This window comes from Ricinus communis, chromosome 6, assembly GCF_019578655.1.
Source record: "Ricinus communis isolate WT05 ecotype wild-type chromosome 6, ASM1957865v1, whole genome shotgun sequence".
NCBI lineage: Eukaryota > Viridiplantae > Streptophyta > Magnoliopsida > Malpighiales > Euphorbiaceae > Ricinus > Ricinus communis.
In genome coordinates, this window is record NC_063261.1 from 15035839 (window position 1) to 15063015 (window position 27177).

At 34.1% G+C, this 27177-nt stretch overlaps 5 protein-coding genes across 8 annotated transcripts; 3 read left to right on the plus strand and 2 right to left on the minus strand.

Annotated features, from left to right (window-relative positions):
• LOC8281933 (protein RETICULATA-RELATED 1, chloroplastic) lies at window positions 1-4757 on the minus strand. Its single transcript, XM_015726750.3, has 8 exons — window positions 4174-4757; window positions 3166-3330; window positions 2960-3052; window positions 2767-2882; window positions 1731-1829; window positions 1334-1639; window positions 1022-1186; window positions 1-623 (listed from the first exon to the last, which is right to left on the minus strand). The coding sequence occupies exons 1-8, from the start codon at window positions 4576-4578 to the stop codon at window positions 347-349; spliced, it is 1626 nt and encodes a 541-aa protein (XP_015582236.2). The 5' UTR covers window positions 4579-4757; the 3' UTR covers window positions 1-346.
• Window positions 4758-4869: 112 nt separating this feature from the next.
• Window positions 4870-7759, plus strand: LOC8281934 (E3 ubiquitin-protein ligase RZF1). 3 transcript variants are annotated; one of them, XR_007216330.1, is made up of 3 exons: window positions 4870-6642; window positions 6942-7119; window positions 7578-7759. XR_007216330.1 is itself a non-coding variant. In XM_015726748.3 (2 exons), the coding sequence occupies exons 1-2, from the start codon at window positions 5445-5447 to the stop codon at window positions 6974-6976; spliced, it is 1233 nt and encodes a 410-aa protein (XP_015582234.2). In that variant the 5' UTR covers window positions 4870-5444; the 3' UTR covers window positions 6977-7759. The 3 variants fall into 3 exon arrangements, 1 of the variants encoding a protein (XP_015582234.2); XR_007216331.1 differs by having other exon boundaries at window positions 7588-7759; XM_015726748.3 differs by having other exon boundaries at window positions 6942-7759.
• A 114-nt stretch (window positions 7760-7873) lies between these two features.
• On the plus strand, window positions 7874-9504 carry LOC125370409 (agamous-like MADS-box protein AGL53). Its single transcript, XM_048375652.1, has one exon. It carries the CDS (start codon window positions 8439-8441, stop codon window positions 9429-9431), a length of 993 nt encoding a protein of 330 aa, XP_048231609.1. The 5' UTR covers window positions 7874-8438; the 3' UTR covers window positions 9432-9504.
• Window positions 9505-11829: 2325 nt separating this feature from the next.
• Window positions 11830-15791, plus strand: LOC8281937 (RHOMBOID-like protein 10, chloroplastic). 2 transcript variants are annotated; one of them, XM_025159489.2, is made up of 9 exons: window positions 11830-12157; window positions 13095-13375; window positions 13568-13622; window positions 13723-13803; window positions 13883-13979; window positions 14074-14141; window positions 14737-14835; window positions 15081-15122; window positions 15523-15791. In XM_025159489.2, the coding sequence occupies exons 1-9, from the start codon at window positions 11981-11983 to the stop codon at window positions 15667-15669; spliced, it is 1047 nt and encodes a 348-aa protein (XP_025015257.2). In that variant the 5' UTR covers window positions 11830-11980; the 3' UTR covers window positions 15670-15791. The 2 variants fall into 2 exon arrangements, with proteins under 2 accessions (XP_025015257.2, XP_002531417.2); XM_002531371.4 differs by having other exon boundaries at window positions 11834-12157; window positions 13119-13375.
• A 142-nt stretch (window positions 15792-15933) lies between these two features.
• On the minus strand, window positions 15934-25423 carry LOC8281938. Its single transcript, XM_048375584.1, has 8 exons — window positions 24839-25423; window positions 22978-23087; window positions 22510-22887; window positions 21361-22009; window positions 19292-19401; window positions 18826-19197; window positions 17723-18338; window positions 15934-16503 (listed from the first exon to the last, which is right to left on the minus strand). Exons 1-8 carry the CDS (start codon window positions 25098-25100, stop codon window positions 16415-16417), a joined length of 2586 nt encoding a protein of 861 aa, XP_048231541.1. The 5' UTR covers window positions 25101-25423; the 3' UTR covers window positions 15934-16414.
• Window positions 25424-27177: the final 1754 nt, after the last annotated feature.

Here is a 27177-nt window from a genome sequence, read left to right on the forward strand (position 1 = left end):
TAAGATAAAGTACTCAAATTTTTGCTCAAAAAACAAAATGTTAGCCCAAAGTTAAAGACTTCAGAGATCAATTTTCAGTGTTATACTGTATTACAACACACTGACTAATGTAACCAAATCAAAAAGTAGTGACTGCAAGAACCAAACAATGTGTTACCCCCCAAAAAATATATTCTTCAGGTCTGAGTGCTTCCCTACCATCTTGCAACTCCTTCGCAGATTACAATGGTAGGAAGGTTTCCTCGCAACTTTACTCCAAGCTGTTTTTAATCCTCAAGTTGATGCATAGATACATGTCATCTACAGGTAGCAAAATTGGATGATGACCATGATTACGTCGACTGAACTATGCTGATACCTTCTTTCGGACTACCCTCTTTCTGCGGGCTTTAGGAGGTGGTGCTACTCCGTCAACAGAATCGACATTCCCTTGTTTGATGCCAAGAAGCCCTAGCCCAGACACAAGGGTTTTCTTTGATATAAACCATTTTGAAGATGCCTTGGTGGCATCCTCAGAAGGCCTGTTGTAAGCCTTCAAAAGATCATCTGACTGAACTAGAGGATCTGCTTCTGCCCCTATCCAGGCCAGCCTTGATGTCTCTCCAACTTGCACATTCAGAATCCTATACATCATCCAGAAAAAAAAATGATATGAATCCAAGTGCATTAATTCAAAAGGGTATTTGAACAAAACAGCTCATCATCAATATCAGTGGCTAAATCCAGGTTTCAACCAAGTTTGTGGCTATTGATAGTTTTAATCAAGGTAGTTTGTTAAGAGATCAAAATTACCACAAAATATCACAGAATGCAAGAAATTGGAGTCTGATGTCACCCAAGTATTTTGTGACAGATAACAGTTTGATTCCTAGAGAAAGCAGCATAAATTCCAAGGGATCTAGATTCTCAATCATCAAAGTTCTAACGAAGCATGTGTCAATTGTATGAAACATTCCTACAATAAGAATTTTGTAATCTAAAATAGTTATCTATTCTTTCTTTTAAGCAAGAAGAAACAAACCTCAAAGCCGTGCTAAAAAACAGTGCAACTCCAATAACATCGAAATGGCTGACTAATGCTCTATCCATCCCACATAATAGCTGGTATCTCAAATTAGCATAGAGTCCAAGAAAAGCACCATAACCTCGCGCATAGTTACTCACAGGTGGGACAGTCACAGATAACCTGCCAAATAAGTGAAAAAGATGTTCCAAGTCAGCAATTTCCGATTGATTAAGCAAAAGGGTCACTTTCTTTTTAAAAAATTTAATTCTGTAAGAAAAATTGGAACACACAAATACACACATAAAGGTCTTTTTCCTATTTGCTTACCTGTCTTTCTTTCTACTGGCCAAAACATTTGACAATTGACCTTGTATTGCTCCAGCACTTAATCCAACCACACACAGCTCTGCAGCCTTATAGAAGAATGAGTGGACTCTCTTTTGCAAGTCAAATTCTCTAAGTGGGTAACTCTTTTCAAATATATTGTTCGGAAGTTTCTGCAATGTATTTTGCAAATCAAACCGGAATGTATTTCCATATGAACGACAAGGAGCAAGTGACCAAACAACAATGGCATTACAAGCTGATGCTGTGAGGACATTTACAAGTGCCAAATCCCATTCCTGTTTTATCCTGTAATATCAGTAAAGCATTAGCTATCCACTACGCACCACATGACACGTTAAAGTTGTTACTCCACAGACATAAAGGAGAAAACAAATACCTATCTTTGCGGTTTTTCAACTCCCACCAAACAGAGCAACCGACTGTAGCAGCCTGCTCTAAAAGTAGCCTATATAAGAAGGCAGGATCCGCAATCATCCTGTACGACAGAGTATCAAACCATCAAAAATCTGAAAACGGATGACTCAATGCTCAAAATTGCATAGGTCGCACTCCCACAAAAAATCCTGCATTAATCTAATAGGTCACAAAAAAATGTTGCGAAGGATACATCTCACAAGCACAGGGAGCCTTAAGTATATTAGTTGATGTCTGGCATACAAAAGGTTGAGACAGATAAAGGGAATTAATCTCAATTTGATTTGCATGGTATTTTCCATTATATTCCTCAAACTCTAAATTTGTTTAATCAAAAACCGCAATAGATTATTGTGCAATTTTAACCCTCCATAATTAATTTTGGCAGGTACTCTTCAGGCACTATGACTTCTCTTGCATTCGTGTATGTGCATGTGATGAGGGAGAGTGCGGGGACCCTTCCATTAGTAATTCTAAAATGCTTCTTTGAGTTTATGCCTTCTATTGCATTCATGTGAGTCAGTGCTTGTATAAGGGAGGAAAGGAAGGAAGATGAAAAGAAAAGGATAAAAGGTCGATGTGACCACAATTTGAGCCTCATGGTATGCCGAGCTCTGAACTAATAGAAACTTGCTAACAGATGTTAATATTACAGATAACTTGTTAGTTCAACACCTAACTGCACAAACATAATCCCCAAGGATCACTTGAAGAACATTATATAAATTCTTATATTTCTGATGAATCAAAATTTTTAATGCTTTCCAGCAAGCATTGCAGCGAGAGACTGTTTGCCTAAATGACTCACTCAGCTTGTTACTCCTCCATAGGGATAAGTATGCAACTATAATGTGTTTACAACAGCAAAAAGTTAAAAAGATTCAGGAGGTCTTTTTGTTACAAATGAATGTGAAGTTGGGATATGAAAGATATTATCATGTCAAGTGTAATGGGATTTAGAAAAAGAAAATAAACAAAGAAAGAAATATTGAGATCACCTTCCAATAAATGCCCTTGATATTGCTTGAGGAAGTGATCTGGAGATAAACCTAGTAGTTGTCGGTCTGGCATTTATTGCCAGGAATTTTACCATTTGAGCTGAGCTAATTAAACCCTGGAAGAAATATTGCACTCAGTATTTATCCATAGAATGGTCAGTAAAACGAGGATAATAATAAGCAACTATCTCACCATCTCATAAGCTTGTCGGAAACCAGCAGGCAAATCCATCATCGTTTTCTGCCACTCATTTAAAACAGCATCTACAAATTTTCGATCGAAAAGCTAGCAACAGCAAAGGACATTAGTCAGTATGGAATAAGAGCACTTGCTGTGAAAGTACCTATATTACCAAAAATATTTGATACTTTTTACGAGAACATAATAAAAAGTCTAACCTCTTCAAGAAATTTCCTTCTCCTGAAAAGTCCACCCTCATCTCCCTCATCACCATCATCAAAGTCATCAAAGTAATCGTCATCATCACCATCATCGTCACCTCCATCGCCACCACCATGATTGATTTTTTTGCCAATATCCCCACCACCTCCCCCGAGTGCGACCTGTAATTTTCAAAAGAACAAGACACATGGCCAGTGATTAAATTTTATATTCAATCTTGAAGAAGATCAAGGGAAAATCTAACTCAGTGATGAACAATTCCAATGAACCTGTTAAATAAAAGCAGGATCTTAGAAGTACACAAGGGGTCAAAGAACTGAGCACTTAAATGACTTAAGTGTGAGAACTAAGAAGCAGGTCCTTTCTTATCATTACCTAATTTTGATAATAAAACACATGCCCGGACCCAAGTGATGAAGGAATTATACGTAATTGGTAAACTAAGAAGCTCAGGTCATTTCTTATCATTATCTAATTTCGATAATAAACCACATACCCACACCCAAGAGAGGAAGGAGTGCAATGTAATTGGTACACAAAACTCTTAAGTAACAGTTCACAGTATCAGACTTCAACACACTACTAGTTGAATGGCATCAAGAAAAACAATACTAATTGGTAACGTGACAGATTATCATGGCCACTGAGAATTCTCCGAGGACATAACCAACTATTACATTAACATCCTACTATTACGATCATTAAACAGTTCAGTTAGGACCAGCTTCAGGCAATTGGAGACCAGATGTAAAAAGAATTATTATGACAGTAACATATGATTAAATTGTATCATTGTCTCTACACTCAATAATTTCTGCAACCGATTTCAAAAGCCTCAACGAAACAGAAAATCTACTCTATGCACCTCCCTTGACCTAATTGGCCAAAACACCCCTATTTTCTCAATTCTAACCAACAAAGAGTATCAAAATTCAACTAAAATGCACACTACAGAATCCCTATTTCAATTTAAACTTTCAAACAACAAATTATTGTCTACTAACCTCAGGGCTAACTTTGGACTCTTTTTGAGTCAAATCGAGTTTCCCTTTTTCCAGAGTAACAGCACCAAAGGCACCGAATTTACTTCCCTTCATAACCGGACCAAACTCTCCTCTCGAACTGGAACCTAAATCCACCGGCGGTGAAGCATCTGGCGCAATAAAACACCTCTCTAACGCCGCCACTGACTCACCACAACCGCCGTCTATTACCGAAGAAGACGACGACGCGCACTTAATTGCAAGACTCCTCCTTTGCTTATAACTCACCACCTGGACGGCCGGCAACTGCAGCAGCTGCAGCTGCTGACGTGGACATAGTTGCGGAATCGGAGGCTTTAACGGTGTCGTTTTGCTTGTTGTTGTGGTCGTGGGGATTTGAGCTGTTCCAAACACAAAATGAGACATTTCCTTAGAAAAAATTTGAAGGAACTCTTCGTTTGGATACTGAGAAAATTCAATTTATTTTTCTGTTGTTAATTTTAGCGGATTATATTTTCATTTGAAATGGGAATTTGGGTCTTCTCTCTCTAGAAATTGGGGGCTACGGTTTAGAGAGAGAAACTGAAAGAGAGGGAGAAGAAAAAGGGGATGAGTGGGGTTTTGATGGGGTTGGGTGGATTAGCTCTTAGCCGCCTACTGCTACATGACAAATTAACGAGTTCACTGAGTTGACTCGGGCGGTTCCCTATATGAGCTGGGTACTGGTTTATTGTTAATTATTGGTCGTGGAAAGCGTGCAGTGCATCAAACTTTCAAGGAGTTTATTACCGGTTGGTCTCTCTCATTGTTTAGGGATGATATTACGGGTTTGCCCTTGTCGTTGAAATTATAGTAGACTTAGTTTGTTGCCTAATGAAATTATAGTTTTTTTTTTTTTTTTTTATAGTGTCAAATTATTTGTTTCTCAGTCATCCATGTCTGACCAATTTTATTAATTTTTTAAAGCTTCAGATGTCTGCCTGAATTTACTCGACGAATTCAAAATGTTCATGATACACATTTGGGTTCTTCCTGTATTTAAATTTATAATTTCGAGTTATAAAATCTCATTACATAAACCATTTAATTTGTGGGTCTTTGATTATGATTTATTTATAAAATTTTATTATTTTTAAATATTTTTTTATGATAAAGTCAAGTTGGAAGTCCGGATACTGAAGACTGAAGTTGGGTATATTTATGTGTTTTCAAGTTTGAACTCCAAGTCGATGCTATTGTAGTCACTTCATGGATAAGTTAAATTTTCATTATTTTCCAAGTGGGATAGCAATATGACATTGCATCATTTGCCAACCATCCTTAACTTTGTCAACAAGAGACACAAAACTGTTTCAAGAAAGAAACTAGCAAACCCAACAACTACCTCACCTCCTACACAAACCATAACAAATGGAGAAGCAAATAACACAGAAAAGAATCTCTTCCTGTGCATCCAAAAGCCATCCCTTTTTCTCTCCATTCATCTTTCTCCTACAAGACATGCCATATTTAAAAGACCCTTCGCATCATCTTCCTCAACGGAAACCCAGAAAAAACACAACACGATCAAACCCTTATCCTCTTTCCTCAAAGCTATGTCCCTGGCTCATCGCCCTCGGATCACAGTTAATGGAAACAGAAGAATGAGGACATTTCATTACTTCTGGTGCCAAAGTTGCCAAAGAACCTCAAGGTTCACCTCCATTAACCCCCATGAAAACTTCTGTCCGCATTGTTTTAGTGTGCTTAACCATGAGCTTGACATTTCGAGGCCTAGGCTTAACGCGAACCTAACAGAGCTAGAGCCTTCTCCAGCTGCAAGATTGTTGGACTCATTAGCACTGATGCTGAATCCATCTATGAGGCAGCAATACACTGAATTCGATGGAAGATTAACCAGATGGGACACCGAAAGGGCTAATGCACCTTGGATTACCCTCCAGTTTCTTGACCCTCCTCGCCCTCAGAGACCGATGAATGCCCTTACTGACAGTACTGCTGCTGCTAACGATGGAAATAACGACATATTTGAAAATGCAGCAAACGAGTTTGTTCCCAACAATATGACTGATCTTGATCGACCAGGGCCGCCTCCTGCGCCTGCTTCAGTTGTTGAGGCATTGCCTGTAGTGAAGATTACACAGGAACATTTGATGAAGGACACACATTGTCCTGTGTGCAAGGATGAATTTGAGATTGATGGAGAGGTGAGGGAGTTACCTTGCAAGCATTTGTACCATTCTGATTGCATTGTTCCTTGGTTGAACTTGCACAACACTTGCCCAGTTTGCCGTTTCGTGTTGTGTGAGGGTTCTGAGAGTTACATCCAGCAACAAAATGATCAGTTCTTTGGACTTGAAGAGGTGACAAATAGCATGAATTGGATTAGGAACCAATTCCTTTCTCTAAGGCCTGTTCGTGCATTTTCAGATTGGACTCAGAGGTATCTTGATTTCTTGGATAGTAGACCAGTGGCAACTTCAAGAAGAGGTGTGTTTGGAATTTCATCATTTTATTTTCTTCTTCTCTTTGCTTTTCTAATATGTACCTTTGATAAACTCTGTGCAATTGTTGAGATTCTATCTCTTCTATAGATTTTTAGTCCCTCCTGATATTGAAAAACATGTTTATGTAAAACTCCCTCATGCCTATTGAATCAAACTAACATAAAAGCTAGCATTTGTTTAAAAATAAATTTGATATCTTATAAGTTAAGATTATATAGATAAAAGAAATTCTTTTTTTTTTATATTAGTTCTTAATATTTTAGCTCTAATTTTTTCCTGCAGCTAATTCCTGGTGGCGTACTTGGCTCATATTTTAAGTTGATGTTGCAATTGCTACTCTTCCTGAGACCTGTACTTATTAGCTCTATGAATTGAATCATTGCTTAGTTAGGCAGGTATATCTAACTCTTAAACTAATTCTTGAAGATTGCAAAGATGAAAAGCTATTGAAGCTTAACAGGTATGCTTTACGATTCATTGTATTGCAAGTTTGATGTCCTTAAACTTAATCCAACTTCTGTTGTTTTTCACTTGAGCTGGTTTTCTGCAGCTAGCTTTCAGGATGCAATATTCTGGAACATACATATATAGATGAAAACATGATAATGTAATTACTGGGTTGGTCCGGAAAATATATGTAGTTCTTCCATGTCAAAGTAAATAAGAAGATGTTTTGTTGTTTCTATGACTTCATTGAGACCAAATCTATCATAAACAAGAAAAATTGTTACATGGTACAGACCAAATAGGGATGGAGACAAAATATTTAGTGCAGAATTTTTATTACTTCTTCAAGTTTCTCTTCCTCTTGGCAATACTACTAACCACCTAACCTAAGCCTAAGTGGACTTAAATGTGTTCTTTGTATAATCCTAAATAACATTATTTGTTTTTATTTCTGTAATTCCTTTGTGTCAGATTTCTTCAGGTTGGAAGCAATGACATGATGATGCCCTTTTCAAATTTCAGAATTACTGAAGATGGTCGGTGACAGGATTGATACTCCTATACATATTATGATTTCTTTGCACTTGTCAAACTATATTCATACAATTAGCAATCCAGGAAATAAATAATCAACAGTTTTATGTTTTCTTTTTCCTTTTTCATCTTGCCTTTCCTCCCATAAAAAACTTGATAGGTTACTAATCACAAAATTCTGAATGTAAGAGAAAGTTTCATTCAAGATATCCATAAAAAGTATTATCATTATTCAGTTTATTCATGGTATGATTTACCTTCTCCCGATATATATTACACTAAACCGTTAGATGAGTGACATATTTTTTATATATACACTTTATGAATTCCAAAATTATATCTTAAATTTTAAAATTATTTTATGTGTAACTCATCCAACACTCAGATGTAATGCCGAAAGTAGCGATCCAAGAAGTATATAAGATATATTCAATCTTTAATTCTGACTGAATGGTCTTTTTGCAGCATGCAAAAAAGTTTAATTACTTTAGAAGGGCTTGATCATGCTTAAATTCAATAGAACAAAAAGTCAAAATCTTGCACATTATGATACATATAAAAGAATCGCACACTCAAATCTTCCAAGATCTCAGCAATAATGACTTCTAATTCCCTGTTGACTAGAAAAGGAAATCAAGAAGATGGCTTTCCTAGAAAAATCAAAAGCCAACGATACTATACAGGAAAAAAATATTGCTATGAATTAGGAAGATGCTTCTCAAACCTTGTCCCTTTCTCTCTCTATATATGCTCAGGAATTGTTAACCAACCGCCATATTTGTGTATTGTTTCAATTCAATGGCTGCATGTCAAGGAAATTCGCCACAAGAAACCAAGAAAAGGGGAAGGGCGGTCCTGGATGGCGACAAAGAGGCTCGGAAACAGAATTTCATCAGGAAAATCCTTGACGATGACAAGGCAACAAAGACAGCAAGCTTCTACAAGCGAAAGCCTACTCTAAAAAAGAAAGCGCAAGAGCTCCATACATTATGTGATGTCCCAGTCTGCGTCGTCTGTTTCGGGCCTAATGGAAGCGTTGATGTGTGGCCAGAGGAGGAACAGTGCGCGAAAGAGTTGATGATGTCCTACAAAAGATCGGACAAGAAAGAGAGGAAAGAATCCAACGTCCTGGAACTTATGCAGTGCAAGAAAAAGAAGCTTGAGAAGAAGAAACAAGAAGTAAAAATTAATGCACTAGTTTCAACCTTGTCTAAATGCCTTGATGGGTTATCAGGAATTCCGTTGATTGATAGAGTGAATGAGCTACAGGATAAACTCAAGATTTTCAAGGAAAGAATTGAGTTGCTAAGTATGGAAAAGAAGAAAAAAAGAATTGAAACTCCTGATGAAGAAATTAGCCCCATAGTCTCTATATTAAGCTCACCTAAAAATCAGGAATTTGACAATATCTTGCTTTGGCCTACAAGTACTAGTTGTAGCAATTTGGCAAGACCAGAAGGTTTTGATATGGCAGGAACAAACAATCATTCTGTGGTCGAAGATGAAGTTAATAGCAATGTCCTACTTAATAATAGCAATGTTCTTTATGGGTTTCAACAGATAGATCCAACTGTTCTTGATATGTCTCCAGGAAACTTGGACATGTTAGAGAATAGTGACAATTATTTTGTGCCATTTGATCATCAGCATCAAATATCATATATTCATGATGCTATGCCAATCTCAGTATGGGAACCTCCTCAACCATTGGTTCATACTGTTAGAAGTAGTGGGTCTAGTAATGTAGATTCTAGAAATTATTTCCCAGCTGCAGGCTCTACAGTTAGATAGCACAGTCTCGAGAAATTGATCATGTGATCTTTATTATTATTATTAGTATTTTCTTATTAGGTATTAAGTATTATATGATGACCCTTTTCAGTTATTAATCAGAGGACTCTACTTCAATTAAATAGAGTGACGATAAGTTGTATTAATATAGACCTTTCTAATGACACAGTTGAATTATTATTATTATTATTATTATTATTATTATTATTATTATTATTATTATTATTATTATGTGCTTCTTTTTTTTCATTATCTATTGAGATTTCAAATTTTAAGATTCTGCATTTAAAAGAAAATGAATAAACATGTTTATAGGGACTTTAGCTTTTCCTTTTTCTAAATGAAGTTATAATATATCATTTTATTACATTACCAAAAGTCCATTCAATCAAAAATTCAAAGTGTTATAAGGTTTTAAAAATGATTTTGACATTAGTACTCTCATATAGTATTGTAAAAAAATAGTAAAAGAAATCCAATATTAATATCATAAAGACTTTAATTTTTGTGGCACGTACAACTAAAGAAAAGTGAGATTAATTAGGAGTTAAAGAAATATAGGTTTATTCAGAAAATGTTAACCATTCCATCTTTATTTATTTTTAATTATTCTGAAATTAATAATAATTTTGTAAGAATATTATATATCGTATTAGGTAAATAAGAATTAGGACAAATACAAGTGGGCTAGCATTATTCTATTAATTTTTATAAATTTAAAATTTATGAGAATTAAAAAGTAGAAACTCAAAAGAGAATTAAAAATTATCTAAATACTACAAGAAAATGTGCATTTAGGGAGCCTTTCACCAAAGAGGATATCCTCATTTGTTTTGAAGCAAATGAATCCAAACAAATTTCCTGGACCTATTGGTCATAAAATTCTGGCTTTTGTTCTTGATGTACATCTTAAGAAATATTTAAATATAAATAATAAATTTTTTTATTTAAGTTTAATAGATTTTTTTATATTTTATTTTTTATCTTGCTTTTATTTCCGTAAACATTGATAGTTTTAATTTTTTTTTAAAGATTTTTACCAATAGAAAAATAAAATTAACAAATATCAATTAAATTAAATGTATAAGAACTTGTAGTGTATTTATTAAATATAGAATAAAGAGTGAAAGTTTGGCTCTCCATATATAGTGAACCAAATTGACTCTCAACTTTATATTTAAAAAATAAAGAATACATTATAGTGTTATTTTATGTTAATACTCTTTAAAATAAAAAGTTTGATATATATAAAAAATACATTAAAAATATTCTAACTAGCTTCCAACATAAATCATTTAATTATTAGTATACTGCATATCTGTTTCTGAAATCTTTCATAGCCTAAAAAAAAGTTTAAAGACAAATAAGATATTATTATTTTAAAATTGAATATGAATAAAGTATATAATAAATGTTGAATAATATTATATATATATATATATATATATATAATCATCAAACCAGGTTTCTATAGGCTCCTAGTTGAACTTGTCATGAAATGAGTTATTTATATATCCTTTTTAACTTTTTTCTTAAATGGTTCTATTTATTATAGTTTCTTATACTTTGGAGGCTTAAGGTGGAGTGATCTAAATATTTTTATGTTTATTATTTAGAGATAAATATAAAAGAAATATCATTATAGTTTTGTTATTTGACAAATTTCAATAGGTGGTTTTTCATATGCAAGGAAGTATGTAATTAAAAATTATCACAAAAAAAATATGTCATTACTAAAAAATATCAATTGGCAAAAATTTAGCCATTTTTAATCTGATCAGTCATTATTATTATATTTTTTGTTTTTGATAATATAGATTTAGAATTTAACAATTGAAAACGATATTATTTGACTATTAAATCTATCTCATCATATCAATAATTTTTAAATCATGATTTAACAATTAATAAAATAGAATTAAAATTATTAAGTTTCAAATTTATATTATCAAATATAAATAACATAATAATAATAATTGATTGGATAAATGTAGTACAATCCTTGTAATTCAAGAATTTTTAACAATGAAATACATTTTTTTAATCACGATTTGTAACAACGTATTTCTCTTTATCTAAAAGAAATATATATTAAAATTTGAAAAATAATAAAATCACAAAAAAATTAATATATCAATTAATGTATTACATAATATTATTAATATAAATAAATATAGGAATTACACGCTGTCATTATTCTTATATAAAAAGATTAAATACATATGCTAAAAACATTATTACTGTAAAAGACAGTTTATATCAGCTTTTATAAGCATCATTGTTATATTATACATGAACACTCTTCTAATCTAATTAAATAGTCATAATAATTTTCTTTTTTGATGAACTCACAGTAATATTTTTGAACATTGTATAAATTATAATAATATATTAGCGGATTAATAAACCCGTTTGTACTCGTCCATTTATTTTTTCTTTTATGAAGCAAAACCAATCATCAAATAAATAAAGAAAGAAATAAAGAAAATAACTGAAATATCTGGTAGCAGAGACCAGTTCTTGTTCAAAGCAACTGCTTAGAGAAGGGAATGGTGATGTTGATGATGGGATCATCATTTTCCTTACCATCTTCATCAGCGCTTCATCATCAGCCAATATGGTGGGTCCAATTCCAGCCAGTAGGACCCACACCCACCACGCCCTTTCATCTCATCGCCACCGCCACTTCTCTCCGCCTTAGCTTCCTCCTCCACTCCTCCTTCAAGGTACCCTTTCATTTCTTTTCAATTTATCACTGTTTGTTTTTTGATACATATTTTGTTACCAGAGTTTTAGTGTGTGTAATGGGTATGAACTCTTAGTTATTTTTGTCAATAATTGATTGGATGCTAACTGAATGAATAAAGAATCGGAGATGCCCACTATGATAATTCTTGTATCAAGAGAGGAAAAAAAATGAGATTATTAAAAGTAAACGTAAATAGAACAACTGATTGAAAGAATTACTCAAACTTGGTTTTCTTTGCCTGGAATATTTCTTTTCCCCTTCAGCTGTAAATATGATTTGAAGTTTGCAAGATTGTGATTTCCTGTATACATTATATATAACTTATCTTTAGATTAAACTTTTAACTTGTTGGACTTGTAAACTCTTTCCTCTAAAAAGAAGGCTGTTGTTTTGTTTTTCTTATTGTTAATGGAGATTTTGTATTGTTCTTGAATAATTTGGGGGAATTTGTCTTTATCTTGCTACTGTTAGCAATCAACATTTGTTTGTAATAGAGTTTTCTTTGTTCTTCTGAGTGGAGAAGATCTGTCTACATTCTTCCTACAACATATATGTATTTCCATTTGAAATGTTATAAAGTAGAACATATAATTGGCTGTTTGCTGCACTTTGTTCCCCATAGAGCTTAAGAAATGAAAATGCTATTATGATGTAATGGGAAAGAAGTGACACTGGGTAGCTTTCAGCCTTGAGTAGGCATGTTATATGCATTTTCTTTATATTTTATCATTTTCATATTACTTAGTTAATGGTGTTGTCAATTTTTAGTTGTGTTAACTTTTTGCTAATACTCTCTACAATATATTTAAAGAATCTGGTGACTGAATACTCTCTGTGTAACACACATGTTGCAAAATTTTCCTTCTTGTAATGTCACAACTTGTTTATGTGCTGAGAGTATTTTTGTTATTTAGCTTTTGATCTCTCCTATTGGACAGAAACTCTCTCATCTCTGTCATGTGCCTAGATTGAAGGACATATGGTGCAGAAAAGCTTCCCAATTTAAGGGAATTGATTTTCTTCAGATTTCAAATGACGTTCTTGCATCTACAACTTCACATTGCTTATCTTTCTTCAATGGTGGAGAAACTGGGAAGGGCCATGGAATTCAAGGAGCGCCATACTCTGAGGCATCCAAAAGCAATTCATTTAATGGAAGAAAATGGACAAATATTCTTCTTGCTATTAATATTTTGTGAGTACCACACTGGCATGTACATACTGTTGCTCCTTTGTCACTGATGTGGTGCAATTTGGGAGCTAACTATAACTTTTATTTCTTCTCTGGTTTACCCTTCTGTTTTTTGGCTTTAATTCTTGCTTATGTGGAGAATATTTCCATAGCAAACGTGTGAAATAGTGTTTTAGTAGCTATCCATTTATGCAGAGTTTTTGCTGCACAATTTGCTACCCAGGGAAAGCTGTTATTTTGGGGAGCTAAGGTTAGACACTTAAACAGCTAAAATTGAAGGCATGTGTTTGTTTTCTTTATTGAAATTTCTGTCTGTTGGGTTTGTTATAGATTGATCATAATGTGCACAGGTTAATAGTCTTATTGACAAGGGACAGTTTTGGAGGCTGGTCACATCTTCCTTCCTGCATGCAAATATTGGTCACCTTATGGTATGTTCTTAATCTTCTGATTTTTTATTTCTCCATTTATTGCTAAGTTTTCCTGTTTAATTATTTCTTTACTTTCCAGGTAAATAGTTATTCCTTGAATTCTATTGGTCCTACCATTGAGAACCTCAGCGGTCCAAGGAGATTTCTTGCAGTTTACTTTACCTCTGCAATTGCAAGTAACCATTCATAAACTCTGTGAAATATATATATATATATTTTTTAATAAATGCTTACTTGCTGGTATATTTGATTGAATTCTTTCAAATTCAGGTTCAGCCACAAGTTACTGGTTCTGCAAAGCACCTGCAGTGGGCGCCTCAGGTGCAATCTTTGGATTAGTAGGGCATCCTGCACCCTACTCTAAAAACATATTTGTCAAAATTTAGCACATGATAGACTTGAATGTACGAATGGCGTGTGAGGCTGCATATTTGATTCTTTCTTTTCCCTTTTCATGTTACTTTATTTTTCTCTCTTGGTAAGTATTGCATTCTTGTTAATTACCATACCAGATACATAATTTATATACCTAGAGGTGGGGCACATGTGGAGATTACTTGTGCAATAATAATTATGCACAACATGATAATATTTCGATATGATGTGTGCGCGCTTGCGTGTCTGCGTACTTCTCCTTGCACTTTTATGTTAAGTTTATTTTCACTCTCTAATCAGAATATTAATTATGCATAATAGAAAAAAATACAAAAAAAGTGCAAGGATAAAAAAAAAAAAAAAGGAAGAATGATTACAAAGGGAAAATATAGAGGCGAAAAGGTGGCAACTCATAATATGCTGCCTTTTAAATTTAGTTTCTCGACTTTTCAATCAGTAGGCTTCAGTAACTTCAATTCATTGAACTGTCAGCTGAGTGAAAGTTAAGCTAATCATTTTTCTCACAGCTGATTATTGACATTTGTATATTCAATTTAGGTTGGATCTCTTGCGGTGTTTGTCATAAGACATAGAGGCATGATCAGAGGTGGTATGGAGGAACTACAGCACATAGCACAAGTGATATTATTAAATATGGTAAGATCTAAAGCTTTCAAAGAATCTTGGGGGTGTCACTTAGCTGCATAGTAGGATTATGTTCTCCAGCTTCTGCTCATTACAGCATATCAGATCAAGTCCAATAGGCTGATTTGTTGTGTTAAATTGACTTGAGATGTATGACCTGGTCCTTGGTTCAGTTTTACATGGAAGATTTTATCTAGTGACCACCCAGAAATGCATGCAGCAGTTCTAACTAATGCTCTTGGGCATCTTCCGTGCAGGTTATTGGTATATTGTCCAGAGGCATTGATAATTGGGGACATGTAAGTATAATTCGAGTTCTTCAATATAATATGTAATTGGAACTAATTATCAGAGGGAAGAGATAGACGGGAGAAAGGATGGAGACCGGAGGTGCACGTGGACTTTTTCTTCTCTTAGCTTGAGTTTTCCCATAAGCTCTGATTAGTATAAAAATTAAAGCTCGAAATCGAAATTGTGAAAGCATTACAGGGAGTTCCGCTGAGATTAAGCCTTGCATTTAGTGTAGGAGTTTGCTTGCCCCCTGGGTCTATCTGTGGGAGGAGCTTGCTTGTAGTCTTCGTTTTCCATAAAGACGTGTTATTTCAGGGACTAATTATTGTTATTTTTATTTTTCTGAAATTTTTGTTTTCAGCTATTTCACATGTCAATTAATTTTCCATTTGCCAACTAAAATTTCAGTTAGGGGGTTTGCTGGGAGGAGTTGCTACATCATGGTTTGTTGGACCTGCCTGGAAGTACGAGGCCTTGGCAAATGATGGTCGAAGAATTTTTGTGGACAGGCCACCCATAAAATATCTAGCGAATATAAAAAACCGGAGGTCGTAGGCACCTCAATTGAATTGTTCATTCCATTACAGAAATATAGCCCTGACAACTTCTATTGACTCTGTACATGAGAGAACATTGCTTTCTCCATTGGATGATAACATAAGAAAATTTTCTGCTGATTTCTCTTGGATTATCTTCTTGCTATCCTGACATTGGAAGCCGTAATTGATTCTAATGCAGGACAAAATCATTACCTTAAGTGCCTGTTTCCTTTAATTTTTCCTTCAGCCTCGTAAGAAACTTAAAATTAAAAACTCAACAAGAAGAAATTGTTTTTTTTTTTCTTTAAGATGTATTCTATTACTCCAGAAGTGGTTATCACACTAGTTTCTGCATTACAATTTTTCCTTAGCATTGCATTGCAGATGCTCAAAAGAAACCTATATATTTTACACTTGGAACATACAGAAAATGCTTCTTGAAATCTGCAATATAATGTTGCTTCTTGATTGGTCACTGTTTAGGGGGTTGCTCCCTTTTGAGAAGTTCTCAGCTTTCTATGTGACATCAAAAAACTAGAAGAGGGATGAGAGGCCTGCCACCTTCTTGGCTTTGACCTGCGATTCATCTTTGGTTTCATTTACATTTGTCAATTTTTCTGAAGAAAAAAGAAAAAAGAGAAAACTAGGTGAATATTCCACAGAAGTTTCTACCATCCTCGCCAGAACAAGACTGGGTATCAAACATTTCTTTAATTGTGCCTCAGAAATTGTCTCAAGTAGTGTGATTGCAGAATTTACTGTCAATGTGGGCAACAAAGAAGATGAAAGACCAACAATCCAGAAAATCCCAACCACCAGATCTCCCTGCAGAAAGGACCTACTCCTACCGCTGCAAACCATGCAACTATATATTAATATAATAAAAACACATTTAATTTTTCTAAAAAGACATTCTAAGTAAATTAATTTATTACCACCATTTGATCATTTTATTAAAACAAAATGTCACCATAAATCCATCTGACAACACAACACCAAACATGTTGGCTGCAAAATGGCTAAATATTATAGGTTCAGCTACATACTAATGCAACCACTCCATTTGCCAAAGTTTCATTTTACTGACAAGCAACAAGATCCAGCTCACAACAATAAGACCGCGAATAGTCATGAGTAAGTGACTTCTGTGCTTACCATGCATATGGAGAAGTCATGTGTGCATGCTCATGCCTGTGAATGTCCGCACCCATTTACACAAGTACTTGAGTAGAGACCCCAATAGCATCTCACTTACCACATGCACACACACACATCTGCGTCCACATATGCACACAAGATTTGCCCATATGCATGGTAAGCATTATTTCAATTCCTCAATTTGTTGGTGTCCATATTGACAAAATTAGTCAAAGGCAATCTTTCCCGTCTCAATTTAATTGTTGCTGATTGTTACTTAACTCCCATGACTCACAATAGTGTTATAACAGACACTACAAGTACCCTAATTTGGCTGTACTCTCTATCTCTATCAATCTTCTTTCTTTCTTTTTTCCTTGGGTGGAGAAATGTATTTGAAATCTCAAAAGAAAAAAGAAAGAAAGATTGAAAGAGAAAAAAAAAATTGAAATAATCTATTATGCACCTAGTTCAGAAAAGGTAATGGAAATCTACGCAGGACAGACCAATCTTGGTTGTGTACTTTCAAATGCTTCCACACATTATAATAATAAAGAACACGACCAGAAGTATATAACACAACTAAGATTATTTTCCTCCCTGGACATAGAATGGCATCAACAGCTAATAGCAGATCATGAACTGCAAGACTTAAAACATATTTGATGCAGGATTCTAAAATGATATATATCCCATGATGCAAAATATTACAGTTGCATGCCAGTAAGCTCATGCATAAGAGATGCAGAATATAGTTTAACAAAGCATCAGGCAAAAATAAAATCCAATCTTAGAGTTAGTCCTTTTCTCCAGATCAACAATTACTCATCAAGAATTTATGCAAGTAAAAAAGAGAGAAAGAAAAAGAGATATTTCCTAGTGATTGAGAAAAAAGAATATACAAGTTTTGAAAGTTGGCAGCAGTAACTTACATGATGGAGATGGCGCCGACGGAGATGGAGCAAGTGATTGAGATACTGAACCTTTACTTGGAGTGGAACCATAGGAAACTTGAGGCAGAGGAGACAGATCTGAGGGGATCTGTGATGGGGAGCCCAGTGGACGTAAGTATGGGCTTCGAGATAATGGAGAACTCCGGTGTCCACTAGGATGAGGAGGAGCCATGGAAGGTGCAGCAGAATTTACACAAGATAAGGAATGGTGAGGCCCACATTTTGGGCTTGTTGCATGCGAGTGGTTATCATTTGATGGAGAAGATGAAGGAGGGAGTGAAGGAGTATTAGAAGGATATGTAGAAATTGGGGGATGGGCAAGATCACTGAGTTCTGGAGAAGGAGCTGGAGAAGAAGTTGGAGGATTTGACTGGAGCTTACCTTTCAAATAAGATGATAAATTAACACTCTTTACTTTACCAAAAACCCAATGATTAAGGCCAAGATTCTTTGACTGAGAATTTATGATTGTTTCTGCCAACTGCCTCAATCTCTGTGGCAGAAGGCTCCCTAGATGTGACACAACTGAAGCCTGAATGGTGACTGGCGGATATATCGTGGAGCCATTTGTGTTTGTTAATTGCACAATTACATTCTGCATAACAAGGTGAAAACAAAATGGGGAAGTTAGATTGCCAGCATCACATTCAAGTAATCCTACAAGCATAAATCACTGTATCTATTAGCATTCATAGTTTAGTCAAAAGACTCATTATCAGAGTCGGTGAATCCTTCAGCCGAAGAACAGTGGGTAGATTTTAATCCATAATTCAGTACCAGTTAACATATGGTACCAAGGACTTTAGCACTCACTAGAGCCACCCAAGATCTATTACAAATTTATGAGAAATCATGAAAGGTGTACATTTCTGATGTAAGACCATTACTTGAAAAAGTTATTAAGGCTTGTCAATGATATTCTTCAATTGTAACTGATATTTGGCAAAGTGATCTCAAAATGTCAAACAATAAAAAAGGAAATCAAAGCTAAAGCCATCCCATATTTTAAATTTCAATCGATTACAGTACTACTGATGCCAAGAATATAACATTTAAAAAAAACAAAATTGAACATGTAATACCTCATAAGCTCTCAGATGCAAACCAAACTTTAACTGATCCCTTAACTCAGTGAGATTATCCAGTATACCAGCTACTGAATGATTGAGGGTAAAACTAAAGAGGATCTGAGGCATCTGACAAATAAAAGCATCTTGCACTGGGTTTAGAGTGATCCCATTAGGAAACTTCAGAATCTCAAATGCAGAGGGTTTCCCAAAAATTGAGGTTGTCAAAGTCAGATTGGACTCCTGAAGGAAAACATCAACTAAAGATAACCTCAGCACACTTAAGAATACTGGATTTATTGGAACGTTCTTTCGCTCAGGAAGAAAACCAAACACCACATCAGTCCAGTTAGATGCACCAGGTTGGCGCATAGATAGGACAGCCACCTGTTAAGAAAAAAATAATTTTTAGGTCCAACTTTTGACTATGTTGGAGAACAGTGTATATATGAAGTAGTTTAATTGCGCAAGCTTGAAGGACCTTTGCAGTTGGGATGCCTATTTCCTGTTTGAGATCACTTTCCAATCTTCCAACGTGTGAAACAAGCTGTAAGATTGGCTTTGGAAGTCTAAAGTAAGCCTTCACTGTGCCTGAAGACAAGAAATAAGTGATATGAGTGCCATATTACAAACTAACTTTTGTGAGGAAAAAGAATTGGTTCAAATAAAGATGCATAAATACTAGAAACTTCAATCTCAAGGCATTCCCCAGAAAATAAGTTGGGAATTTGTAGCTTTCATTTATTTCAGAGTATTTCTTTTCTTAATTTCAAAGCATCACTTAAGAAAACATACTAATACAAAGGAAAAATAAAACCATCAATCGTGCTGTAAATAAAGGAGCCACAGCATAGTTAACTTTGAAACAACCAAGTGCAAGATGCCATCAGAAAGGCCTATACAATACTACTCTACAATATTTTACAGTCATTTCTTTTACTGCATAACTATTACGAGTGGGTATGCATTCAATACCAAACATAATCTTGATAATTTGGAAAAAAGATATCAGGCACAATCCACAACAGAAGAAAATTTTTGCCCAACTTCACCCAATATCACATCTACCCACAATTATTTGAAAAATATCTATGATGTGAACTCAAATGGCAGAAAGACTAGTATCATGGTTAAAAATAGTTGAACCACGTATGATAGCTTTACTCTTTCTCTATTTTACTCCAACTCAAATTTTCTAGTCATACTAAATTTTTCTTAATACTTTCCATGTGGTTACTATCTAAAGCAAATGAAATTAAAGATCATTAAGAACAATGGGCATGAAGTTTTCCCTCAGCAGTAATAGGAAATACATAGTCTCTATCTGCCAATTCTTTTTCATTTTTCTTTGTAATTATCCTTTCATATCCTTCACACTGAATAATTTGTTTTTGTATTAGTATGTTTGGTTGAGTCAATCTGGTGAATCACTTTATTTATTACTTATTTATTTATTTTGCTTTCTCATCAATCAAATGGAAAATTATTGTTAATAGGGATTTTTTTCATACTATTTTCTGGTGATATTTGAAGATTGAAATAATTTTATGATTAATGTGCCTAAATTGTAAAGTGTATTTATGTAAACTTTAAAAGGCAAAACCAAGTTAAGTATTGTTAATTTTCCATGAGTTTTTGATGCAAAATACAGCATTTAAAAAGTGAAGTACATGATCTCCATAGTTATTGAAGGTCAGATGCCTAACTCATAAATTGGAAAATAAAATTCTATGAACCCCCTCTTGCATTATACACCACTCCCAATGGAGAAACTTTCAAATTAGCTAAGATCATCATTTCACATAATAGGCTGAAAAATATCTTAAATTGTCTTATCATAAATTTTTATCATAAATTTTTTGAAAGAAATAAATATAATAATAATATGATCGTTTTGGACAGTAATAAGGTATTCAGAGAGTTATAATAACGATATTTTGTGCGCACACAAGAATTTAGTAATAATTAGTTTTTAGTCATAGAATTTTATGGTGATAAATAAGTTGCAATAACTTATTTTTCATTTCAATAAATCGATTCATAGCATTCAACTTCTATTTTCTGTACTTGTCTCCTATCATGCTGGTATTAATAGGTCAAATTACTAGGAATTCAGAACTTTTAACTATTTGTTTGCTTTCAGACAAATCTTTAATTTAGCAAAATAACTATTAATTTTATTAATTTTGAAATTATGATCAAGGTTGTACTATATATATAAAAGCTATTTACTGTATCTATCACTTTTGCCAAAGTAAAAAGATAAAAACTATTCCTTGTAAGACTGCGTTATTAGTTGAAACTGAAAATGAGCAACAAGTACTGTCAGATAACTTACCATATTTCTGTAGGTTATAATAATATCTGCAGTCTTTAAATTCAAGGTGAACTAAGAATAGTTTCCAGATTAACATGTCCTCGGATCAATAATTTATGCAAGCAGGGAAAAACAGCATTCCAACGTACAACTATGTACATATCTGTTGCGTTAACCATATCATGATAAGCCAGGAAGAGTATATGTTTTATAAGTTGGACGCAGTAACTTACATGATAGAGATGGTGCTGAGAACGGAGCATGTGCATGAGATCCTGAGCCTTTCCTCGGACTTGAACCATATGAGACATGAGGCAGAGGAGACAGAGCTGGCGGGAGCTGTGATGGGGGACCCAGTGGGCCTAGGTATGGGCTCCGTTTAGAATGAGATGGTGATGGGTTTCGGGATACAGGAGAACTATGGTGTCTGCAAGGGTTAGGAGGATCAACAGGTACCACAGAAGGTGCTGGGGGATTTACAGGATGTAAAGAATGGTGAGACCTGCATTCTGGGTGTGTTCCATGTGCATGATCATCATCTGATGGAGAAGATGCAGGAGGGAGTGATGGATCACAACCAGGACATATAGAAATAGGAGGTTTGGCTTGATCATTAGGCTCTGGAGAAGGAGCTGGTGAAGGAGTTGGAGGGTTTGCATGGATTCTACCTTTTAAGTATGATGATAAAACAACACTCTTTACTTTACCAAAAACTGAGTTATCAAGGCCAAGATTCTTTGAGGGAGAATCTGTGATTGTTTGAACCAACTGTTTCAATCTCTGTGGCAGAAGGCTCCCCAGATCTGACACGACTGTGGCCTCAACAGTGACTGGGGGATCTACTGTGGACCCTTCAGTATTTGTTATTTGCACAACTATATTCTGCATAAGAAGGTCAAAAGAGAATGAAATTAGACTGCCATTGTCATTATAAACTTATCCTAAGAGCATAAATAGCTTTCCCTGTATCTCCTAGCAACACAGTTTATTCAAAGGCTTAATTATCAAGGTCAGTGACAATACTTATGCTCAAAAACTAAGGGCAGATAAAATTCATTATCAGGTTAAACATGGTTCCAATGGTACTAGCACTCACTAAAGCCAACCAACACTAACTACAAAGTTTATGATAATTCATGAAATGTCTACATTTCCAATGTAAGACCATTTCTTCACTCAAGTGATTAAGCTCTTGTATCAATATGCTTGAATTGACAAATAACTCTAGAATAAAAATTGAGATTTGGCAAGGTAATATCAAATAGTTCATCAATTAAATGAGAATCAAAGATAAAGTCATAGTATAATTTCAATTTTCAGATCAACCTAGAACTCCAGACACCAGAAGTACAAGATGTAAAAGGTTAGCAACTATGCAATACCTCATAAGGTCTCAGATGCAATCCTAACTTCAACTGATCCCTTAACTCGTTGAGATTTTGCAGTATCTCAGCTATGGAGTTATTGAGGGTAAAATTAAAGAGGATCTGGGCCACCTGAAAAATGGAAGCATATGGAACTGGGATTACAGTGATCCCCCCAGGAAACTTCAGAATCTCAAACATAGAGGGTTGCCCAAATATTGGGGTTGTCAAAGTCAGATTGGATTCGTGAAGGAGCAGCTCGATTAAAGATGACTTCAGCACACTTAAAGATACTTGATTTATTGGAACATCTATTGGGTCAGAAAGAAAACCAAACACCACATCAGTGCAGTTAGATGCATCGGGTTTAGATGGATGCATGGATAGGATAGCCACCTGCTAAGAAGAAATAGGTATTAGATTTAAATAATATTTGAGAAGACATGGTGCACAAAGTACTTTGATTGCAGAAACTTGAAGAAGGACCTTTGCATTTGGAACACCTATTTCCTCATGGATATCGTATTCTAATCTCCCAATGTGCGGAACAAGCTGGGGAACAGGTTTTTGAAGTTTAAAGTAAACCTGAACTGTAGCTGTAAACAAGAAAAGTAATATGAGCTCCATATTACATACGCAGTTACTCTTATTAGGAAATGAATTAATTCGAATACAGATTTAGTAAGAATGCAACACGAATGCTTCACTGGATGAATAGGGGCAAGATTCGAATACAGATTTAGTAAGAATGCAACACGAATGCTTCACTGGATGAATAGGGGCAAGAAATTTCAATTCTAAAGCATTTTCCCAGAAAAGAAGTTGGATATTAATGGCTTTATTCATTTCATACAAATTCTTAATAAATTTATAATCATTATTTTAAATAGAAGCAAGAAGAGATCATTAATTCTCTTCTAAGTTAAGAAGCAGCCACAGTCAGGATAAAAAAATTGACAAATTGAATATGCTATATATCAGAAAGGTCTATGTAACAAATTAAAGTTTAAATCACATTTCAATCAATTAATGTAATTGCACATTTGCAAACAGTGGGCTCATGTTCAATTCACAAACATAAATCTTGCCAAGTTGAAACACAGTATCAGGCGAGAGAAATAACAATCCAGAAGCAGAACAGAATTTTCATATAACTTTACTGGGGATCCAATTTTCCATATTTCTGGAGAAGTATGTACCATGTCAACCACAACTGAATAGATCTCCTAATATCGATGAAGAGGTTATTCAACCTTAGGTACCATATAGAACTAGAACTAATTGGAACAAATTGCCACCCTAAAACCAAAAATACACAAACATGCATCTATGCATATACGAATATGCAAATGTATATAGGGAGCGAGAGAGAGAGAGAGAGAGAGAGAGATGAGCACAAAGCTTTTAATGGAGAAATAGAAGGAAATCACTGACTTAATGAACAATCAAATATCCAATAAATATACCAGCACTAGCATTTGAATATAATCTTGCAAGTTGCAACTAAATCTGCAATCAGATGGTAAAAATAGATACATATAGACATAAGGGTCTGATTCATTCATGGTATAATCTGCCTCCTGCATCTTTCTTCCCTTGTCTAAAGCTCAAAGTTGTCAGCAGGAAACTTGAGAAATTAAGAATATTCATTATACTGGATAGGAAATGAAAAGGAACTTTCTACAGGCCTTAGAAACTATCTAAATGCATTGAGTCGCTGAAGACGGAAAAACTCCAAATTAACCAAACCTTTGAATGCCATTTCCTCCCTAGAACTAGAGTAACACGAACTTTGCAATACAAGACAGAAGCAAACCTCCAGAGTCCAGACTTATCAAAGAAGGTACGATATACCATGCTCTCCTTGAAATCTAAAAAATATGGATCAAACCTACTCCTATAACAACTAGAAACAATCTCATCAATATGATAGATAGTCCAACAGCATACGTCGCAAACAAGACATGCACCCGTAACCACAAACAATAGAAATCCCTAATCAATGAGTGAAGATGCAAAAGAGGGCAAACCCATAAGCTCAAAAGCATAAGGATAAGTTCAACTAACTCAACAAATGCAATATTATATATCAAATCCACAACACATATAGCATAAAATGTAGAAACTCATCAATTAAAAACACCCCCGAAACAAATGGCATTGTAAAAATGCAGAAAACCCATTTATACTCTAATAGTGAAAGAACCTTAATTTCACTATGAGAAGGCAAAGTAACAAATACCCATTTTCTCAAACCCTAATTACACGCCAAAAATCTCTCAACAAAGCAAACCCACACGAATGCAGTAAAAAGGAACACTACAATAATGTACCCAAAAAGACTCACCACTGAGCTTAATTGCAATGTCTGCATCAAACCCAACTGATTTAACTGTACGGTGAGGCAGGATCCAGAAGATCACAGAAACTAATACACAAAAACTTAAAATCAAAACAAAAATACACTTAAAATTAAACTCTTTTACAATTTTTGATAATCCCATCGAACATCTCTCACAGGAAAGACCTGAAGAAGAACCATTTTCTCTGTTTCTAATCTCATTATTACTCTCTTGTTGCTGCAGATTTTGCTGCAATTCTTTCCCCATTGTAAGAGCATCTGTAAACTTCACTTTCTCTCTCTACACTAAATCAATTTTCTTCTCTCTCTCTCTCTCTCTCTCTCTCTCTCTCTCTCTCTAAAACAAAAAAAAAAGGAAAAAAGAACAAAAAAAAGTTTCAAAATTGAGAAGATGATGAGAGACAGGTTTTGATGGTGGGCATTTTGCCTCTCTGTATTAACTACATAATAATAATAAATTTTAAAGGACTCTTTTTTATCAATTTTTTTCTCGTGCATTCTACTTTTCACTAATCACTATAAGCATCCACTAGTTTCTCTCTCTACACTATATCCCTTTCTTTCTCTCTCTAGCTATCCGGTGTTTCCTGTTTTTCGAATGCCTTAAGGCCAACTGCCTAAGTGGAAGTTTCTGGACCATTCATCTTATGTGGACCCATTTGATGTTAATATTTTACGGTTGTGATCTTGTTATGTACGTTGATTATTGTGTATGATAAATGTAGACTTAGGATGTGTTTTTTCAATTTTTATTTGTTTGGGGGCTTGTTTTAAAAAATTTGAGAAATTACTAATTTGTGGTTTTTTTTAGGCTACCCAACGTTGAGGAAAAGCAAAGGTGAAAGGGAAAGTAAAGGCAAGAGAGTATAAAGAGAAAGAGACTTATATGATTTATTTTATTTTTATTTTATATTTCATTATTATTTTTCTTTCTTTCATTTAAATTTAAAAGTAAGATGAATTTGATTCTTATGTGAATTTAGATAAACATTGCCTACCTCATTTAGATTCGATCATAGATTTATGTATCCACCTGTGAAATTAATGAGTTTGAATATAAAATTTTTAGATTCTTAAATATTTTTTATCATTTTTATTTTTTAATATTGAAAACAAATATATATATATATATATATATATATATATAAAATATGTAATGTTTATATAAAAAATATATAATTTTTGAAATGGGTATGCGAAACATGAATAATAATTTCTTAAAAAAGAAATTTACTCGATTATCTTTTATCTTTGTTAAAAATTATATATAAATTTCTTACTTAAGAATTTAAAATTTATCTCTTTTAGGTATTAACTATAAGAATTAAAATTTAGAATACAATAAATTCGGTTATTAATTAACTTAATTTGATGCTAATCATTGGGGATATGAAAATATGATTAGGTTATTGACTAAAGTTGGGAAAATAAATTATTTAGTGGGACTTATTAGATAAAAAAAGCGGGAAATGTTGTTAATATTATGGTTTTATTAGGAATTGAAATTCAAATGTGGTTGTAGACTAATGTGTTTACTTGTAGAAAAAGGACATTTCTTTAGCTTTTGTTATAAATAGTTTTATTATTATTAATATTATTATTTATAAAATTCTTTTATTTTTGTTTTGGGGCTTCACTTTCTAGCAGTAACGAGGAAGCAAAGGGTGCTTGACCAATATGTAGCTGACATGTGGGAGTCGACCAGTATATAGCCGACACGTGGACAAGTAATTAGTGGAGGATTACTTTAAATCCATAGAGATTTAATCATGTTTAGAGACTATTGCATCTTAGGGCATAAGGATTGGTGATGTGATGTTTATTTGATTGGTTAATACTAATAGTATTATTATTTTATTGTTATAGTTCACAAGTTGTGATTTGGTGGTGACTGGTGGGGACTTTGGTGGCTAGGAATTTTCCTTCTTCATTCATTTCCATGGTTAAACATATGCAATTTAATATAATTTTTAGATCTAAATATGTTAGTTATTGCAGAAGACTTTTGGGGTTTCTAACTAAGTAAAAGCATAGGCTGAATCAGGTGAAATCAGGTCAAATCAAAGGACATTATTTAAATGGTACTGCAGGAAATAATCAAAAGAATTGTATTTGCTAGGAAATCATCATATCACATTCTATTATGCGATATTCGAAAATCACCGTTAATATCTCGATATAGACAAGTTCGGTATAATCCTTTATTTTTAAAAGATTTTGATCTCGGACGAGATGCAGCCAACAATTAATCAAACTGATATGTTTCTACACATTTTTCCCTAATGTAAATAATTTTAATAAAAATGTAAAGCTGCATTACACTA

Bases quoted from the DNA above. Each gene is read 5' to 3' on its own strand.
- LOC8281933 (XM_015726750.3), bottom strand. From the start codon at position 4,578: ATGTCTCATTTTGTGTTTGGAACAGCTCAAATCCCCACGACCACAACA. The intron at 2,883-2,959 runs GTGAGATAGTTG...TATTTCTTCCAG, and splicing joins TCCGACAAGCTTATGAGATG to GGTTTAATTAGCTCAGCTCA. The intron at 624-1,021 runs GTTTGTTTCTTC...GATGATGTATAG, and splicing joins TTTTTTAGCACGGCTTTGAG to GATTCTGAATGTGCAAGTTG.
- LOC8281934 (XM_015726748.3), top strand. From the start codon at position 5,445: ATGACATTGCATCATTTGCCAACCATCCTTAACTTTGTCAACAAGAGA. The intron at 6,643-6,941 runs GTGTGTTTGGAA...TTTTTCCTGCAG, and splicing joins AGTGGCAACTTCAAGAAGAG to CTAATTCCTGGTGGCGTACT.
- LOC125370409 (XM_048375652.1), top strand. From the start codon at position 8,439: ATGGCTGCATGTCAAGGAAATTCGCCACAAGAAACCAAGAAAAGGGGA.
- LOC8281937 (XM_025159489.2), top strand. From the start codon at position 11,981: ATGGTGATGTTGATGATGGGATCATCATTTTCCTTACCATCTTCATCA. The intron at 13,980-14,073 runs GTAACCATTCAT...TTTCAAATTCAG, and splicing joins CTTTACCTCTGCAATTGCAA to GTTCAGCCACAAGTTACTGG. The intron at 14,836-15,080 runs GTAAGATCTAAA...TCTTCCGTGCAG, and splicing joins AAGTGATATTATTAAATATG to GTTATTGGTATATTGTCCAG.
- LOC8281938 (XM_048375584.1), bottom strand. From the start codon at position 25,100: ATGGGGAAAGAATTGCAGCAAAATCTGCAGCAACAAGAGAGTAATAAT. The intron at 19,198-19,291 runs GTCCTTCAAGCT...TTTTCTTAACAG, and splicing joins TAGGCATCCCAACTGCAAAG to GTGGCTGTCCTATCTATGCG. The intron at 18,339-18,825 runs GTATTACATGTT...CTTGTTATGCAG, and splicing joins TGCATCTGAGAGCTTATGAG to AATGTAATTGTGCAATTAAC.